The 20,388-nt window shown below is 44.5% G+C and overlaps 1 protein-coding gene across 1 annotated transcript in view; it reads left to right on the forward strand.

The window, feature by feature from the left end:
• Positions 1 to 19,519, forward strand: part of DCBLD2 (discoidin, CUB and LCCL domain containing 2) — a 136,452-nt gene extending 116,933 nt beyond the window's left edge. Inside the window, exons 12-15 of the mRNA XM_082245307.1 lie at positions 8,359 to 8,452; positions 11,698 to 11,747; positions 15,220 to 15,342; positions 18,651 to 19,519. Of these exons, the coding sequence (XP_082101433.1) occupies positions 8,359 to 8,452; positions 11,698 to 11,747; positions 15,220 to 15,342; positions 18,651 to 19,081 (698 nt within the window). The 3' untranslated portion in view covers positions 19,082 to 19,519. The remainder of the gene's footprint in view (positions 1 to 8,358; positions 8,453 to 11,697; positions 11,748 to 15,219; positions 15,343 to 18,650) is intronic.
• The last annotated feature ends 869 nt before the right edge of the window (positions 19,520 to 20,388 follow it).

Genomic DNA, 20,388 nt, shown 5'->3' on the forward strand with positions numbered 1-20,388 from the left:
ATTTAATTCTGGTTGAGTCCCCGGTCTTCTCAGATCTGGCTGTTAGGTCGGAGGCCTGAGGCCTTGACCCGCCATATGTTCACTGTGGCTGAATTGGCACTTAGGCCGGTGTTTACCATCACCCTGGTGTCACAACCTATGACTGAATAGGCCAAAATTTTGCACCGGGACCTGGAGGAGAAACCAATCCCTCCTGCTTTTGTGGAGCTGGCGGATCAGTTGGTCCAAGGGCTACAGTTTGTCTGTGATGCCTCTTTGGATGCCGCTCCCCTAATATCCAGACGGTCTGTCTCAGTAGTGGTTCTGTGGCGCAATATCTGGCTGAAATGATGGTCTGCGGACCAGGCTTCTAAAAAGGCTTAGTCCAAGCTTCCATTCATGAGAGATCGCCTGTTTGGAGCTTCCTTGGATGACATCATCAAAGGCCTCACGGGGGGGGGGTACTCTTCTTCCTCAGGCTTCCAAGGGTAAGGAGTCCCGTTGCAGACGGGGACCTTCCTTTTCAGCTCACAAACAGCCTTTTCGTCCCTTAGGGTCTCAAGATGAGGGATCTAAGCCCTTCAGGGCCTTCACTGGAGGTTCCAAGAAGTCTTGGTCAGGCAAACCGAGAGCGGGTTTTTCCAGACCTGCGGATAAAAACTCCTCCACATGAAGGGGCGCCCTCACCCGTATCGGGGCTGTCTTCCGGATCCGTGGATCTTTCTAATCCAGGACAAGTGGGTCCACAAAGTAATTTGCCTGGCTCCAAGATCGCGTTTCGATCATTCCCCCCCCCCCCCCCCCCCCAGATCGACGTCAGAACGTTTTGAAGATTTCTACTCCAGCGGGTTTACAGTTCCCTGGAAGGAATCAAGGGGCGTCCAATTCTAGACCTCAAGGCGCTAAACTGCTTTGTGCGGGTACAGAAGTTCCTAATGGAATCCATTCACACGGTGGTGGGGTCCATACATCAGGGACATTTTCTTGCCTCCATCGACATCAAGGACACCTACCTTCACATCCCCATGTGGGTCACCCATCAGCGCTTCCTCCGCTTTTCTTTTGGTCGAGGAGCATTATCAATTTGTGACGTTACCCTTTGATCTCGCTTCCGCTCCTCGGATCTTCACAAAAGTTCTAGCATTACTGTGTCAGCGGGGGATCGTGATACTGTGGTACCTGGACGATCTGCTTTTTTTGAGCAAAATCTTTGCTCTGTTGGCCAACTTGGAGATTACTCTGCAACGCTGTGGGAGTTCAGTTGGATTCTGAATCTTCAGAAGTCTGCTATGGTCCCGTCCAGAGCCTAAACTATCTGAGTCTGACTCTGGTCTTGGCCAGTGTGTTCCTTCCTCTGGAAAAACTTCACATGTTGCAGGAGGTAATTCGAAGCCGGAACACTAGGGGGAAACTGGTTTGGTGGCTTCATTCTCCGACACTACTTCTGGGAAAATCATTCCTTTCCCTGTACTGGACGGTTGTTAACATGGATGCCAGCCTATCCAGGTGGGGAGGCATCCTCGGCACAGAGTGTTCTCAGGGGGTCTGAACTCTAGAAGAGTCTAGGCTACCGATGTCCTTTAGCTCCGAGCGATCATACTTTGTCTGGATCATTGGACAAGTCGTCTCCAGGGGTGTCCGGTACGTATCCAGTCGGACAATGCCACGGCCGTGGCCTATGTCAATCAACAAGGGGGCACAAGAAGTGTTCTGACGGCTCTGGAAATAGCCAGCATTCTAAGGTGGGCAGAACGGTTCGTTCCAACCCTCTCTGCTGTGCACATTCCTGGAGTGGAAAATTGGCAGGCGCACTATCTCAGTCATTAGACCAAGGAGAATGGTCATTTCATCCGGAGGTGTTCCATCAGTTGTGTCTCCGGTGGAGGGACTCCCGAGGTGGATCTGTTGGCCTCTTGCCTCAACAGAAAAGTTCAAAGGTTTGTGGAACTGTCTCAGGATCCTCTTGTCGACGCCACAGGCACCTTAGTGGCTCCCTGGAGTCAGTATCGTCTGATATATGCCTTTCCTCCTCTCAAGCTTCTGCCGAGACTCCTACGCAGGATTGAGGCTGAAGGGAGTTCCCGGTCATCTTAGTGGCTTCAGACTGGCTGGTACGGCTGGTCGCCGACGCTCCTTGGAGACTGCCTCTCAGAGAAGATCTGCTGTCCCAAGGACCGATCTTCCATCCTGCTTTACAGTCACTGGCTTTGACGACTTGGCTGTTGAAAGCCAGGTGCTGATGGATACAGGGTTGTCTGAATCAATGATTCCTACACTTTAAAAGCTAGAAAATCTACTTCCAGGAAGATTTACCATCGTACTTGGAAGACCTGCATTGCATCGTGTGAAATCCCTGTGGGTTAACCCTCGCTTCTTTTCGGTGACTCGGATCTTGGCCTTCCTCCGGCGAGGGGTCGAGCGGGCTCTGGCCTTGGGTACCAGGTCTCAGCCTTCGCGATTTTCTTTCAATGTCCGTTGGCTACACACTCCTTGGTGCATACCTTTATCCAGGGAGTGAGACCCCTCAGTGCGGTCTCCATTGCCGCTGTGGGACCTTCATTTGATGCTGTCAGTTCTCCAGAAACCTCCCTTTGAAAATATTCAGGAGATTCCCCTGCTTACGCTGTCCCAGAAGGTGGCCTTTTTGGTGGCTATTACTTCTGCGTGCAGGGTACCTGAGCTGGCGGCGCTGTCTTGTCATTCACTTTCCCTAGTGGTTCAGAGGGATAAGGTAATACTTCGGCCATGTTCATCGTTCCTTTCAAAGGTCGTCTCCGATTTTCATCTGAATGATAACATTGTGTTGCCCTCCCTGTGTCCCAAGCCTAAGTATCCTAAGGAAGTTGCCTTGCATTCCCTGGATGTGGTTCGGGAAATGAGGGTGTACCTGGCAGCTATGGAGTCGTTTCGGAAGTTAGACTCCATATTTGTCCTTACGGATAGACCTCGCAAGGGTCTGGCTGCTTCTGCTGTGACTATTTCTAGATGGATCGTACTCTGGTTCAGGCTTATTCTATTAAGGGTCAGGTTCCTCCTTTCCCCGTCAGAGTGGACTCTACTCGGGCACTTAGTGCCTCCTGGGCCTACCGCTATCAGACGTCAGTGGTGCAGGTTTGTAAGGCGGCCACCTGGTCATCTGTACACATATTCACATAATAAGTTTTATAAAGTGGATGTGTTGGCATCTGCAGATGCTTCTTTTGGCATCAAAATTTTGCGGGCTGCTATTTAGAGGAGGTGTCTTCTTTGAGGGTGTTTTTTTTTTTTTTTTTCAGGGGGACTCCAGTTGTTAAGTTGAGCTCCAAGTTATGTTTAGCTTTGGGGAAGTTTTTTTTCTGCTTTTCCCACCCCTCATGTTGACACTGCTTTGGGACGTCCCTACGGTCATGAAGATGAAGAGCTGTTTTATCTGTCAATGAACGAAAGAGAAAACGGGATTTTTGACTTACCGTAAAATCCATTTCTCTGATTTTCATTGACCGACACAGCACCCGCCCCTCTTTGGAGTTGGGTTTTTTTTCTTCTGACACTGCTTGTTACAAAACTGAATACCTATAGCAGAAGGTGGGCGTATACCCCCAGGGACTGCCCCATAGTCTTGCTCAAACGTTTTTTCTCTGCCTAATGTCCTAATGGACAGTATAACCCTACGGTCATGAGGATGAAGAGTTGTCCGTCAATGAACATCAGAGAAATGCATTTTACGATAAGTCAAAAATCCCATTTTCTCTTTCGTTCATTGACGGACACGGCTTCAGATCTTCATAACCGTTGGGTTATACTTCCCCCCACCCCCTCTCCCCCATCTACAAGAGTAGGCCACTCAGCAGAAAAAGTCTGGCTACGCTCATGGGCAGTCCCAAGGGGTATACTCCTTCTCTCTGCTATAGGCACTTTTTTTACTGCCTAGTCAGGAGTAAGGACATGGTTCCTTGCTGGGATCGTAGGTCCTGGCAATTTTTTCTTTTTAGATAGAAATTTTTTTTCTCCTGGATTTTTCCTGTGGGATCTATAATCAACTGCCGGACTGGGCGACGGGCTGGATAATCTAGATCCAGTGGTCCCCCCAGTCTGGCCAGCGAGCGCGCACAGACCTCAGCTCCGCGCTAGGTCAGCCGAGACCTAGCCCCACTGGACAGGGGACTGGCCTGTGAGGTAAACTCCTTGCGAGGTCGCATACGACCGGGTCTCGGCCCGAGTCGCAGCGTTCCTCTTGGCCGACAGCCCCCCCATTTTGATGGAGAGGGATTCTGTCTGAAGTGGTGTCCGTGGATGGTTTTGGGGTGGACGTGGGCCCTTGGGACAGTCGCACCCGGGTTCCCCTTCTTCCGGTCAGGCATCCCCCCTTGTCATCTGTCCCCCATCCTACCCCCCCCTCCTCCACATATGTTGGGGGCTGTTTGGGTCGTCTGATCCTCCACCTGTGGTGTTGGCAGGGCGCTATACCTGGCGATGGGGACCAGGGGGGGAGGGGGGGGAGCCGCCAGCGATCGACTGTGCGGAGGGGGGGAGGTGTAGCTGGTGGGGGCCTTGTGGTGCCACCGTTTTGTTGTAGCCTGTGTGTTTCTATACACAATAAACAAGTAAAAAATTGGGGGAGCAAACCCTGAACATGTATATCTAAAGCCGGTGCAGCTATGGACCAAGCAACATGTATATTAAAAAAGAATAGCGCAACCATGCAAAAGAAATGACTATTAAATATGGAGACAATCCATAAATAAAAATGGGGATTTAGTCCCACCATATGGCCATATCGTGCTCAAGCCCACCACTGCATCAAAGTACCCCATTATCAGTGGGTCCTACACTATCCATAAAAAAGGGGTGAATCCAGCCTCTCTAACCCTTGGAGACAACACTCCTTGCTGGGATGGATGTGCTAATGCACTACAAAGGACTCCTCCTATATCTACTTGATGGTGGACTCTGATGGAGTAAAGGTGTGTGTGGGGGGATGCTCAACCCCAGAAGTCTGGTCAGACCGAATACATAATAAACAAGCAAAAAATTGGGGGAGCAAACCCTGAACATGTATATCTAAAGCCGGTGCAGCTATGGACCAAGCAACATGTATATTAAAAAAGAATAGCGCAACCATGCAAAAGAAATGACTATTAAATATGGAGACAATCCATAAATAAAAATGGGGATTTAGTCCCACCATATGGCCATATCGTGCTCAAGTCACTTCTTTTGCATGGTTGCGCTATTCTTTTTTAATATACACGTTGCTTGGTCCATAGCTGCACCGGCTTTAGATATACATGTTCAGGGTTTGCTCCCCCAATTTTTTGCTTGTTTATTATGTATTCGGTCTGACCAGACTTCTGTGGTTGAGCATCCCACCCCCCACACACACATGTACTCTATCAGAGTCCACCATCAAGTAGATATAGGAGGAGTCCTTTGTAGTGCATTAGCACATACATCCCAGCAAGGAGTGTTGTCTCCAAGGGTTGGAGAGGCTGGATTCACCCCTTTTTTATGGATAGTGTAGGACCCACTGATAATGGGGTACTTTGACGCAGTGGTGGGCTTGAGCACGATATGGCCATATGGTGGGACTAAATCCCCATTTTTATTTATGGATTGTCTCCATATTTAATAGTCATTTCTTTTGCATGGTTGCGCTATTCTTTTTTAATATACGTGTTTCTATACATGGCGGCCATGTTTGTGTAATCCAGCAGCCATTTTGCTGTGGTTTGCCATTGAAAATAATGGCAGCCATGACAGGGGAGCCCTGTGAGCTGCGATTTCGGTAGTGGGAGCCCCTTCTTGTCCCCTGGTGCTGACTCCTGGATCTTTTCACTTCCTGATCGCCATGCGTGAAGTGCAGATTATTCTCGTGGCTGCAGATGTCCTCTCCACCAGTGCCGCCTCTCCCACACTGCTGTTCAGTGCGTTCCACTTGAACAGGAGCCAGTACAAGTGGACTTCCTCCACCAGCTCCTGGGATACCAAGGCACATGCCCCAGCACTACAGGCGGACTATTCCCATGGCACCACAGATCATCCATGACAGATGAGCCTACATTTTTCCTAGTTGTGTGAGAAGTCCTATTTAAAGGGTATAATAATTTTTAACCGTCCTACTACACTTTGAGGGGCTTCTCCTATTTCTGTTTCATCACAGAATCATGCCTGTTTTTAATGCAGTGATGTCTGGGGGCCAGAGGATTACAGGCATCCAAAATTGTGTTTTGGCCTTGTTACTCCCACAGATTTTTTTCAGATTCTTAGAATTTTTTGATGATATGGACTATGGATGATGAAAAATTTAAAATCTTTGCAATTTTGTGTTGAACATTATTCTGAAACTGTTCAACCATTTTTAGACTTGGTTTTTTTACAGTTTGGTCTGCCCATCCTTCTGAGATAATTTTATTCTGTTTTTATGTAGATTTAAACCGATTCACAACTTTTTTGGAATTGTGGTTGTTTGAGGTAGGTGGCTTCGGTTCAGTGGGGTGTTCTTCTTTCATAGGTCAATGGACAAGAGGGTGTCACCATGTTTAGTCATCAGATTGGTGGGGCTCAGAATGGTGGTACTCTGAATGCGGTAAATCCTATCTTTCTTTATTAGTCTGTGAAATACTTTTTTTCTTGTACGCGCCTGTATATACCCCTCTATTACCAGGCAAGTTTTCAATGCTGTGATAATTTGACTAACAATGGGGTCATGCAGCACTGTACTCAAATTAATTTTATATCATTTTGAGACTGATTGAACTTTCTTTTGGTGGTCCAGTATAATCCTTAGGAAAAGCCCACACAACAATGACCACTTCACAGACAAAACTGTGCTGACAAGCTTCAGCACATGGTCCTAACCTTAGGCCCATCCCTCGAAGGCCTCATGCACACTGATCATTTAGCATCTACTGTATGCATGAGGTCACAGGATTGCCATGTGCAGGGGGTAAGGCCCTGCTGCCAGCAGACTGTAAAAGTCTAGAAGAGGCTGGTGACTGAGCAGTGTACCAATTCGTACTAACATTTAGGGCTGTATGTGCCCAGGGATGAATGCCTGCAATGCAAGCAGGTTGCATTACGGAAATTTATCCCTGGGCGCATACAGCCCTTAACATTAATATCACTTGGTGCACTGTCCAGCCACAGCAGCTTTTAGCTCCTCGTAGACTTTACACACTGGCCGCAGCGGTGTTGTACTGTGCACCTGTACCTTTTTTATACCTGCATAAAAAAGCTGGAATCCCATGCACAGTAGCTAAACTTTTAGTGTACATGAGGCAATACATGTTTCACCTGTTGACTACCCTCCTTTTGCCCTCAATTTTACAAACATGTAGCCTATTCACAACAGAGCAAGGGGAGCTTTCTCTTTTGTAAATGGGCCTAAAGTTTGAAAACACTTGTGATGGCTCTGATTGGTTCATAGATATCAAGGTACAGAGCCACTCTGATCGGCTGTGTGCATCATGGCTGTAATTTGAGCTGTTTATTGTGACTGTGATTGACCAATTTGATCAGTCTTTCATGGTTTGTGGGCTTCTGGCCACCTAAGTGTGCTTTTCTGAGTTTTTTTTTTTTTTTGCATTTTGCTATAAGGCAGTATGGAGGAGGTAAAATGCAGGCCAGGAGTTTTATGTAATTATGATTTTTTTTTTTTTCAATTGCTAGTTGTATTCTTCTGTTTGAAATGCTTTGCACATGTAAAAAAGCCTTGTTTTTCTTTTAAAATGACAACTCTCTGATTTCTTCAAAAGTGATAGTTCAATAATTTATCAATACAGAATGTGTGTTTGTGTTCCTTGTCATGCCTCTTCTGTCAGCCAGACATGTTGTAGACTTAAGCCCCATACACACACGCAGATCGTCGTCATACAAATGTTCGTCTTTTCTCCCCGGGATGTCGGTGTCTGTTGAAAAGTGCAAAGACAGCACAAGAATTTTGTCCGCAGACTTCAGCTGACTGCAGAAGGGATGTCATGTAATGGTTAACTTTCCCTGTGTTTTTTATTTTCTGAGCATGCCCAGTCTTGCAAATCTGCGGTCTGTCGGCTGATTTCTGTACTGACAGGCGAACAATTGTCCGTTCTGGTGTCTGCAGACAAAAATTTTCATGTTTGCAAGAAAGACTCTTGTCCGCAGATTGTGTGCAGACATCTGTCGGAGGCACCATACTAACACGCATACAATCGGCAGATCTTTCGTCCGCAGACGTTTGTATGACGACGATCTGCGTGTGTGTACGGGGCTTTAGAGACAATTTTGCTGAATGTGCCATCATGAACGAGTTGCTTTTGTTACACTGATGACCCCGAGGAGGGTTACTCCTTCCAACACCTACACAAGAATGTGCTCACTGATTGGCGTGTAAGCTGAACTGTTCTTGTTTTTAATGTGTTACAGATGTACCCTTGGCAGCCATCCTGGTCCCAGCCTTAGTCATGGTCTGCACCAGCGTCGTATTGCTGCTTGTTTGTGCCTGGCACTGGAGGAACAGGTTGGTCAGTTTGACTACTCAGCCTGACAAGTCAGGTGTACATTCAGCAACCTGTACTAAAGGAATCTTATTACACTGCAATGATGGGTTTGTCCCATGTGTCCTGTGAAAGAGTTCATTCTGTAACCTTGTCTCCAGATGTCTGTAAGCTCCTGCACCTGTGGCCATTACATGTAGCCTGTATCGATTAACCTCTTAATGACCAAAGGTATTTGGGCTTATTTTCCTTCCCTACTGCTGGCTGTTCTTAGATTCTTTATAGCAGCTTGTCTGTGCTCTATAAAATTGCTATAGACACAAAAGGGCAATCCGTAGTATCTGCATGATCTTACTGTGACCTGCCCTACTCTCCCCATACTCCTAGTGCAGCGTTCCTCAACCTTTTTTCAGATGTGGACCAGGCCTTTTTATTACCCGTTTTATTCACAAGTAAAAATCTGTATTTTTTGCTAGAAAAGGGACTTGAAACCCCCCTAGAGAATAAAACGGCGGTCATTGCAATTTTGTATTTTTTTTTTTTTTTTTTTAAATACACTGATTTTATTGCAAAGCAACCAGCAAAATATAACCCAATTTTTTGTTACAATATAAAAGATGTTTCGCTGAGTAAATGGATATCTAAAATGTCACTTTTTTTTATCACTTTTATTTTGATCACAAGAAATGTAAACATCTCGTGTGATAATGCTAAAGCATGACAGGTCCTCTTTATGGAGACACCTGGGGTCTAGACTAGGGATAGACCGATTATCGGCAAGGCCGATATCAGGGGCCGATATGCACTTTCCCCGATATATCGGCCCCGGAACTGGCCGATTTTGGCAATATTTTTGTGACGTCATTCTGCCGCCTTAGGCCGCCTCCCTCGCCTTTGAAAGCCTCGTCTGGAGTCGGGACTAGTCTCGCCGGAGTGTATCACAGCCATACACCCACCCACAGCAGCCTGGTGCCAGCCACCCACATCCACGGTTCCTGTACCAGCCAGCCACCCACATCCACGGTTCCTGTACCAGCCAGCCACCCACATCCACGGTTCCTGTACCAGCCAGCCACCCACATCCACGGTTCCTGTACCAGCCAGCCACCCACATCCACGGTTCCTGTACCAGCCAGCCACCCACATCCACGGTTCCTGTACCAGCCAGCCACCCACATCCACGGTTCCTGTACCAGCCAGCCACCCACATCCACGGTTCCTGTACCAGCCAGCCACCCACATCCACGGGCCCCTGTACCAGCCAGCCACCCACATCCACGGGCCCCTGTACCAGCCAGCCACCCACATCCACGGGCCCCTGTACCAGCCAGCCACCCACATCCACGGGCCCTGTACCAGCCACCCACCCACCACAGGGTGCCAGCCAGCCAGCCACCCACCACAGGGTGCCAGCAAGGCAGCCATTAAACAAAAACGAACCTGTTCAGTACCAGATTTGTGTCAAAAGTTGTCTTTATTTTTCGAAACTCATGTACAAAATATTGCCCCATATCTGCCGATATCGATACGTTGTGACCAAAATATCGGTATCGGCCCTGATATAACCTTATCGGTCTATCCCTAGTCTAGACCCCAGATCTCTCCTCTACCCTTAAAACAGTGTTAATTTCGTCGACTAAAACCGACTAAAACGTTTTCGTCGACTAACACAATTCAGATGACTAAAATACCACTAAAACTAAAATGGCATTTTAGTCAAAAGACTATAACTAAAACTAAATCGAAATTTGCTGCCAAAAATTAACACTGGTGCATGCTCAAAGCATAAATAATAACATATTAGATTTTTCACTCCAGGACCAGCAGTAGTATATAATGAGTTTGGAAATTGTAGAGAAATGCTTAAATAATGCAATACAAATTACAATTGAACTACACCCATTTGATTATAGATGACTAAAATGAGTTTTAGTCGACTAAAATGTAGGGCGTTTTAGTCGACTAAAATATACTGGAGTTTTAGTCGACTAAATACGACTAAAACTAAAACACTTGCAGAAGACTAAAATAGGACTAAAACTAAAATGCCATTTTAGTCCTAAGACTAAGACTAAAACTAAAGTGAAATTTGCTGCCAAAATTAACACTGCCTTAAAAGCATCAGTTAAAAAATAAAATCTCATGCACTTTGAAAAAAAAAAAGATTACATCTGCCCTAAACCAGAAGTGACACCATGACGTCGCTACTTGCCTCCAAGATCATGAGGTGATTGGAGACTGGTCTCTTCACCTCCAAGGCCAGCTGCATGAAAAGCTAGATCATTTCCTTGGCTCGACGGTGAAACCGAACAGTAAGCCAGAGAAATGGATTGGGGGGGAGGGGGCAACAACCAGACAACCCCTTCAGCTGCTTCCAAAAGCAATCCAGCGGCTAATCCAGCCACTGGTATAGCTTTTAGGGAAAATAATGCTAGCTTAAAATTTTAATACCAGGGTTATGGCTGACAGATGCACCCATAGCCCTGGTAAACCACTTGAAAGCCGCAATGTGTGTATATAAGTATTGTGGTCTTCAAAGTATACATAATCTCAAGTCACCCCAGTCTCAAACGTAAATGTTACTCAATAGGAAGCCTAAGACTATGCATTCAACCACCTTAATGAAGTTAACTTCACGTTAGGAGTCTCCCATTCACATTGTCTGCTCATCCATCCGAGACAAACTCGGTCTCTTGCTTGCAGCATCCCAGGAGAACCAAAATGGCACTCCAGGGGTCTTAACTTTTCTTAAGGGATCTTGCAGCAACAATTGAAAAGCTTGTCAGTTTGGACAACGATCATCTCCAGCGTATGGGTGAATTAAAGCTCAGCTCCAGCAAAAGCTTTTTTGTTGGCTAGATTTGGGATGCTCTCTAAGCCCTAATGGGGAGGAGTATGACCTTCCTGTGAGGGCAAGACCAGAAATGGTGGAGGGGATAGTTGTCACTAGGACAGAAAAATGGACGGTAGTAATAACCGAGCAAAGGTCCTAATCCTTTCTTATTTTACTTTGTTGAGGTTGTTGTAGTTACTCCCATTGCAACCTCTGCTCAATATCTCTTGACTATCTGTAAATGGCCTGATCATCACTAAAATGCTGAAATTGGTGGCATTATTGCTCACAGATATCATGCAGTATAGGATAGGCCTGGCTAAAATAAGCCCCCCCCCCCTTCCCTTGTCCACACACACACACACACAAACTTTTTAAAATGAATATTTGAATGTGAGATGACTGATTGTTTCTCCTCTTCTTTTTGTGCACCAGAAAAAAGAAAGCAGAAGGTACATATGACTTGCCATACTGGGATCGTGCAGGTAAGTGCTAATGCCCCCTTCTGTGGTCCATGAACTGCAGCAGCTACTGTGTTAGAACTAGTTGGCCATATAGAGCAATGATCCAAAGTCTAGTTTATCTGAAGCCTTATTCTGCTTGGTAGCAACACTTTTACTGCTAAACTAAGAACTACAGCTGCAACTTATGGCATATAGGCAGAGGTTTTTTTATTCAGTGTTAAATATTAAGTAAGCTGTAATGGTCAGGACCCTCATATTTCTCTTGCATTTGATCTTATTGTAACAGTACAGTCTGCCTTCATTTTGCAAAATGCTGCACTTCTATAATAATAATCGCACAATTTTTCCTAAGGTGGCAAGCAGTGAAGAAGTATTATTAGAATTGTGTTGCAGTAGATCTCCACCTGGTGGTGATCTGGCAGTACTCTTTAAAGTAAAATTTTACTCCTAACAACTTGAGAAAAAATAATGTTCTTTAGCAAGAAACATTATTTATCATTATGCTACCAAAATTAGTGTGTGCTGTATATTGCCTCCAGCAATGTCCCTGTTTCTTCTTGCTGGAGGCTACTATGCTGAAGCCCAGAGCCCGTGAACAACAGTGAATCTTTAGGCTGTAATCAGGTCAGCCTCAGCAAATTTGGCAGTACCGAAAAATGGAGAACTGAGCACTAGTAGAGCAGGGTGAAACAGTGGTTTACTTGATTTTAAATAGACACTTTTTTATTTTTAATGTTTTACATTAATGTGTACCTGCAAAAGAGGCTAGCCTGAAGTGACCTAGCAGAACTTAAAGGGGACTTCCAGTCTCCTTGTCAATTTTTTTTAAAAAGCACCCCCATGATTTTCTTTGCTACTGCTTTTGTAAAGTGGTTACTGTTTACAGTGTAATCATTGATATGGCTTATAAATCTTTATTTACTCAGTGCCCCTGGAATACGAAAGTGGCCATTCTTACTGTGGGTATCTGAAGCTCATTGGTACTTGCTTCTGGGATTTTGTGCAGCTGGCTACCCAGCATGCAGCTCCTGATCCTGCGCAGTCAGGACACAGCATGACACAACTACATTGGTTGCAGGTGTAAATGCTTTTAAGTGCAGGATGTGTATCTTATACTTCATTCGTGGCACCTACAGTCTTGCTGCCCTTTCAGGGCCATTGATGTCCACAAGAACTAGAAGGATAACAAAAACAAGAGAAGGGCACGCCGACCTAGTGCAATTCCATTAAACCTTTATTGAAAGATAAAACAAACGGTGTCATACATCCTATTCACAAATGCATGTAATCAATACGCATTTCAAAGCACTGTATGGGTCAGACTGACACTTTTCAAGGGAGAACCCTCTTCTTCAGAGCCAAAGAAAAGTGTTCTCCCTTAAAATGCATTAGCCAACCTATATAGCTGCCATCTGACCTGACTTTATGGCAACCTGTCAATCAACACAACCTGGAAGGAAGGGAAGTGCCGCCTGGCATTGCATCATTTCCGGTTTTGAAATAACGCAATGCCGGAAGCGAAGGATTCCCATTGACTCCTGAGATTGATGACACTGATATCCCAGGAGCCAAATGGAGAGCGGAAATGACGTACCTCGCCGAGGTGTACCGGAAGTGGTGAAATTTTTGAACAAAACAAAAAAAAAAAATATCCAAAGAGTAATGGCACATGGATCAGCTACCAGTGGGGCCCTGGTTGCTAAATAGGGTGAAACTCCCTTTTAATTTTCTAAGGTTCCACTTTAAGACCGGAAGATTTGACCCCCTTCCTGACCAGGCCCTATTTTGCGATTCGGCACTGCGTTACTTTAACGGGCAATTGCGCGGTCGTGCAACGCTGTACCCAAATAAAATTGATGTCCTTTTTTTCCCCGCAAATAGAGCTTTATTTTGGTGGTATTTGATCACCTGTGCAATTTTTAATTTTTGCACTATAAAAAAAAATTATTATTTTTCACATTCTGCTTTATAACATTCCCAAAAAAAAAATTAAAAATCAAAATTTTTTAACATTTTAGGTCAATTTGTTTTCTGCTACATATTTTTGGTAAAAAAAAAAAAAACACGCAATAAGCGTATTTTGATTGGTTTGCGCAAAATTTATCATATTTACGAACTACGGGAAAGTCCTTTTTATTTTTCTACTAGTAATGGCGGCGATCTGCGATTTTTCTTTTTTTTTTTTTTTTTTCTGTGACATTGCGGTGGACTGGTCGAACCCCTAACTGACATTTTTTGACACTTATGGGGGGACCAGTGACATTACTGCAGTAATCAGTGCTAAAAATATGCCCGGTTACTGTAAAAATGACACTGGCAGGGAAGGGGTTAACCCTATGGGTGATGGGTTAAATGTGAGCCTCATGCTTACTGACCTGTGGGGGCAGGTTCTGTGACACAGACAGAGATCGCAGGTTCATCTATGCTGAATCCTGTGATCTCCTCCTGTCTGTCACTGACAGACAGGCGGGTGGGCCTTCTCACACTTTCCCGGACGATCGGGGAAGAGAGGTGGCAATCGCCGCCTCTCTTCCTCCGGCCCGACTCCTGCTGTGTCTAAACACAGCGGGAGCGCGCCGCCGAAATCACTCAGGGTCCAGCGATGTAGGTCTACGTCGCTGGACCCAGGGGAGCCACACTGCTGCAGTAGGATTACTGTGAGCAGTCGGCAAGTGGTTAAGTATGCACATACTTAGGATAAAAAAAAATGTACATTGGTTAACTTTGGGTGCCGTGATTAATGAGCTCAATGAATCCTGAGAGCAACTGGTGGGACAGCCTTTCTGGCTTTCTTGCACTGAAATGAGCATAGCGGAGGCATGCCAGATCTAGGCTTAAAGAAGAGCTCTACCCAAAAGGTAAAGCCCTGCTTGTTTGCCTTTGCTACCACATTTGGCACCTTTCCGGGGAGAGCAGGTACCTGGTTTTGACTGGTATACGCTCCCACTTCGGCTGACTTCGCCACGGTGAACTCAGCTGGAAGTTGGGCCCCCTCCTATTTCCCCTCTCGCCAGGCATTCACAAAGCACAGCGCGCTTCACGCATGCGCAGTAGGGAGCCAACAGTGAAGCCTCATGGCTTCATTGCCAGTTTCTCTTAGCTGAGGTGGCAGGTGCAGCACCCGAGAGCCAATTGGAAAAATCGGCTCGGGTGAAGACACCGCTGGATCCGTGGACAGCCAAGTGTCCAAATTTTGGAAGTCAGCAGCTACAGTATTTGTAGCTGCTGACTTTATTTTTTTCTGCAGGAGCCTGCAGCTCCTATTTAACACTCCACTTAAGCCCACTCATATATTCTCCAGTTTCAGACCTCTTGTGGCCCTCTATATTCAAAAATCTCACAATTTTCAGAAACATGTATAGTTTAGAATGTTTAACATTAATTCATTTAATTCATTAAATTAACAGATTTAAACCAGAATTTCAACTCCTTTGATATTGATTAATTAGCAGGTAGCTTTTTTGTAAAACCCTTCTCCCTCTATATTCTTCAGGCTGGTGGAAAGGAATGAAGCAGTTTCTTCCTGCTAAATCAGCAGAACATGAGGAGACCCCAGTGAGGTACAGCAGCTGTGAAGTCAGCCGCCTGCGACCAAGAGAGGTGGCCATGTCAGCAGGTACTGGTCTTCCCTGTAAACAGGAGATTTTTTTGGTATATTTAGGGCTAAATGACAGGTTCTTTTGAAAATCCTACACATGCACAGTATTCGCCTTACATAGGTACTTACTCAGTACATAGGAGTTTGTGAATGGAGCATAGTGCCACCTCCTGTTTCTACCAGAATACGGTGCTTGGGTCTGAGTGGCCAATCTCCAGGCACAAACACTGTCATGTAATCAACAGTTCTGCCGAAGTAACAAAATGATGAGGAGTATAACAAATATATTTATCAATGAAGGGGGTGTAAAATTTCAATAGAACCTGTCACTTTGCTTAGATTCCATTTTAATGCCCATTGTACTGTATGAAGTTACAATCCCATGTTCAGTCTTTCTTTTATGTTTATTTTTAGGCCCCATGCACACAGGGTGTTTTTAACGCCACTTTTATCAGCATCAGACATTTTTTTTGCAGCTTAAAAATGCCTCTCCATGTTATTCTGTGTCCATGCACACGTAGGCTTTTAGAAGCTGTAAGTGGCATAGGCATTTTTTTTTTAACTGCAAAGAAACCCCAGGGCCAACACGTTCCTGCATTACAGCTTTAAAAACGCCTGACGCGGCTAAATGCAGCTTAACGCTGTATGCAGGGTTAAGCTGAGTCAAGTATTTTTTGTTTTTTTATTGACATCTCAAAAATCAATGGTTCTCTGAGAGCCGTCCTAACTGATCCTATTTTCAGACCATTGATTTCAATAGAAGTCGCCTCCACGTGGAAACTTATCTGACTTGTGGCATGCAACTTGTGCTCTGAGGATCTTGAAGGGAAACCCCACACCAAAAGAAAAAAAAAAAAGTGTGGGGTCCCCCCCCAGACTACACTAGACCCCTATTTGAGCATGCAGCCTGGCAGGTCAGGAAAGGAAGGCTTTCAGATTCTGATAAACCCCCTGCCCGCAGTTTCCCACAACCGCCACTCAAGGTTGTTGGGAGGAGGCCCTTGTCCTCATCAACATGGTGGTTGGGGGGGGGGGGGCAGAGCCTCTTTTCCTAAAAACACCCACACCCCCACATTGAGGTCATGTGGCCTGGTATTGTCCAGGAGAGATGGGGCGGGGCAGGCGCATGCTCATCCATTCCCTACCTGCCAGACTCCATGCTTGGATAATGGTCTGTTTTTTTTTTTTTTTTTCTCCTTCTTTCATTTTCGACTTGGATGTGACTTCCATTTAAATCAATGGGCTGAAGGTCGAGTCGGATAAGTTAAGACTGCTCTCATAGGGAACTATTTATTTTGACATGTCATGCGACTTGTGCTCTGTAGTAATTGGATTTGGGAGTGGAAAATGGAGGCAGAGAAACTCTGCTCAACGCTATCGTGGCTAAACACGCATTGACACCAATGCAAAAAACGTCTAAAAGTTCATTTTTACAGCCGCATTTTCCTGGTGTCGGTACTGGCTTTGCAGCTCAGTTTTTTATTTTTCAACGCCCTGTGTGCATGACGCCTTAAAAAGAACTTCACAAAAATTTCAGGCGTTCAATACATAAAAATTAAGCTTTCCATATTATACTTGTAACTTTCCTATTTCTGATTTCTACTTAAAGTGGAAGTAAACCCATCCATTTAACAGTTTTTAAAAAAACTTTACATTTCTGGCACGTGTCGGGAATGTAACACTCCCATTGTTTGTGCTCTCAACCAAACTGTCAAATCATCCAATGGCTGGTGTCATAACTGATCACATGTACAGCATCCTGGTAATTTGTAGATTAAACAGAAGCCAAGATGGCAGCTTCCTTGGCTGAAAATGATAGGAGGGTTTACTTCCACTATAAAGCTGTACTCCAGGCATGATTTTAATTGCACACTTACATTGGTAAGCTTGGCACAATGTACGTATACATCTCTGAGGGACCGCTGTGGAAGCTGACAATCACCCTTCCTGGGTGACTGCAGCCTCAACAGTTGTAAGTCCATTTTGACCTTTTGTCTGTTTGTTGTGGAAGAATTTTATCCTTGTTTCTGATTTAATGGTCTACGCTATAATGGCTGTCCTGTCTCCCTCGCTCTTTTTTTGGTAGACAGTCTGAGCTATCACTGGTCAGCTCCTCAGGATCCTTCGGTCTGCTATCTACCACCCCAGACCCTATGTCTACATGCCTGGTTGAAGGTCACTACAATTAGTCGCTCCACAGATATTCATATCCGAAAATTTGTTGTTTAGGTCTATTGGCTCTTTAAAGCGGTTCTAAAGGGTTTTTTTCCCTAAAAGAAAAGTGGTTCATACTTACCTTATTTGTGCAGTGATATTGCACAGAGAAGTACCCTATCTTTTATCTTATCTTTAGGTTCAACACTGGCCTCTCCATTCTTCCTTTTCTGCATTTGTTCCCTAGCAAGATGTGTGCATTACCACTTGCTTTCTGAGCCAGCTTTTCTGACCTTTTTTATTTATTAATTTTCTAAATACAATTTCATTAATTTTAGTGCACATAAACCTAGTATAATACCTAATTAAAATATGTTATACTGAGTAAATGGATACCTACCTACCATGTCATGATTTAAAATTGTGCACACCTGTGGAATGGGGACAAACTATGGTACCCAAAAAAGTTTTCCTTACGCAATTTTTTTAAAAGCCGTTTATAGATTACCAGTTTAGAGTAAAACAGGAGGTCTGGTGCTAGAATTATTGTTTTCACTCTGACATTCGCAACGATACTTTCACATTGGTGGTGCAATAACTGTTTACATATGTGATTTTTAAATCTCATAGTTTGTCGTTGTTCCACAGGCGTATGCAATTTTTAAGCATGACATGTTAGGAATTTATTTACTGGGAGCAACGTCATTCTTTATATTTTGCCAAAAAAAGTGGTTATTATATTTTGTTTGTGTGCACTTAAATTTAAAGTGTATTTTTCTTAACAATTTGTGTGTTAAAAATGCCTGGGCGAATATTGTGTGACAAAAAGAATTGCAACAACCACCATTTTATTCTCCAGGGTCTCTGCTTTCAAAAATATGTTTGGAGGTTCCAAGTAATTTTGTAGCAAAAAATACTGATTTCCAAATTTATGTGAGAAATGTCAGACTTGGCCTGGGGGTAAAATGGTTAAATGTGGGGGTTAGTTAAAACCCCTACTAGGTATTTACTGCTATCTTGGGTTTTGCTAGAGAGTCACTCTCACTTATATCCTCACAACGTTTCACCAGGCAGGAAGTGAGGGGACCTCTCAAGCAGCAACACAAAACTGTAGCCATATGAGATTGCATGACTACAATGGAAACTAATTTTGTCCTCCTGCATTTTTCCAGAATATGCACAGCCACTGGTTGGGGGAGCAGTGGGCACATTGCATCAAAGATCAACTTTTAAGCCAGAGGAAGGTAAAGAACCAGGGTATACCGATCTGGATTCCTACAACTCTCCAGACCAGGACATTTATCACGCCTATGCAGAGCCACTGCCCACCAGTGGGCCAGAATATGCCACACCAATTGTGATGGATATGTCGGGGCATCCTGCCGGAACCATGTGCCTGCCTTCCACATCCACCTTTAAAGCTGCAGGGAGCCAAGGTCCTACACTAGTAGGTACCTACAACAAACTGTTATCTAGGACAGACAGTTCCTCGTCCACACAGGTACTATATGACACTCCAAAAGTGACCCCAGGGGCGTGTCCAGTGGAAGAGATGGTCTATCAGGTGCCACAACCAACAGCAAATAAGGACATACCTCCTTAAGTGTCCACAGAGGAGCACAGGCTTTACGGTTTACTCATTGGAACAAAATGGCTTTATTTTCTACAAGCACATTTGCATTCTGTGTGTCCATAAATGTAGATTTTAGTCACATTGTTAAATATTTGAAACAAAAGACTTCAACCACTGTTCACAGGCTTTATATTGAAGCACTAAACTACTTCACCAAAACACCTTTATATGTACCTGTAGCAGAACTGGACAACTTACAGATTCCTGTCCACCCTGTCCTAGATTACCCTTCAGTCTACTGGCATGGTATGTTTGGATTTCATTTCCAAAATGAACATGACTTTTTGCCTGGTCCAACCCGTATGGAAGTGACTGAGCACTGTTTCCAGATCGAAAACTTGTCATGTTTTCACAGTGGGCTTAACCAGTAAGGTGCAAAGAACAATGATGTGCTTCGGTCAGTTGCAGCTAATTAATCTGACTTTTACAGTGAGAATATTGAGGTTTTTTTTTTTTTTTTTTTTTTTCATCTGTCCTTTTTCCCAAGGGCCTGTTCACACTATCTGTTGTGGCTGCAGTTCTGAGGCACATCAGCATTTCCCTTATTTTCTTTCTTTTTTTTTTTTTTTTGTGCACAAATTGCAGTTTTGTCACCGTACAGCAGTGTGGTGCTTTGACCTGCTGTGCAGTGACATGCAGTGCTTGCCTGTGTGCTGCAATAAGATGCAGCAAGTCTGCATTTTATCGCAGTTCTCTACACCGCACCTCTGGGTGCACATAGGAAAAATAATTGTTTTCTATGTGCCCTAGTGTTGTCCGGCGTTCTTCCAGTGCAGACAGGCACTTAATGAGGAAAGATGTTAGCATAGAGGTTTGTTTCTCAGTTTACATATATACTCCATTATAAGACCAAATTTACAAAGTAGCCTCTGGTGCTGGTTTGGTTGTCTCAGGTACTCTTTTATGTGCACATTTCTCTTCATTTTACCCTTTTTTTTTATTTCTATTTAAATGTTTTTCAAACCAATGGAACTTACTGGGGTCTGTTTTTTAAGATATCATTTGCTAAAAATTTTAATCTGTTTTATTTACTGTAAAATAAATGGTGGTTATCACATGGGTGAGAAACTTGTGCAAAGACCGGAAATGTATTACAAGCATTCATAGAATTGTGTGTAAAGCAGATACAGGCGAAACCGCAGAGGAAAGGCTCCATAATGAACTTTCTTTGCACATTGACAGCAGAGTGCACAGAAAATGTTGTTTGCACAAATAATGATTGCATGTTGCTATATACTACATCCCTGACCTGTCATTCTAACAACCCTCCACCTCTG

This window comes from Pelophylax lessonae (assembly GCF_965119305.1).
Source record: "Pelophylax lessonae genome assembly, chromosome: 2".
Classification (NCBI taxonomy): Eukaryota; Metazoa; Chordata; class Amphibia; order Anura; family Ranidae; genus Pelophylax; species Pelophylax lessonae.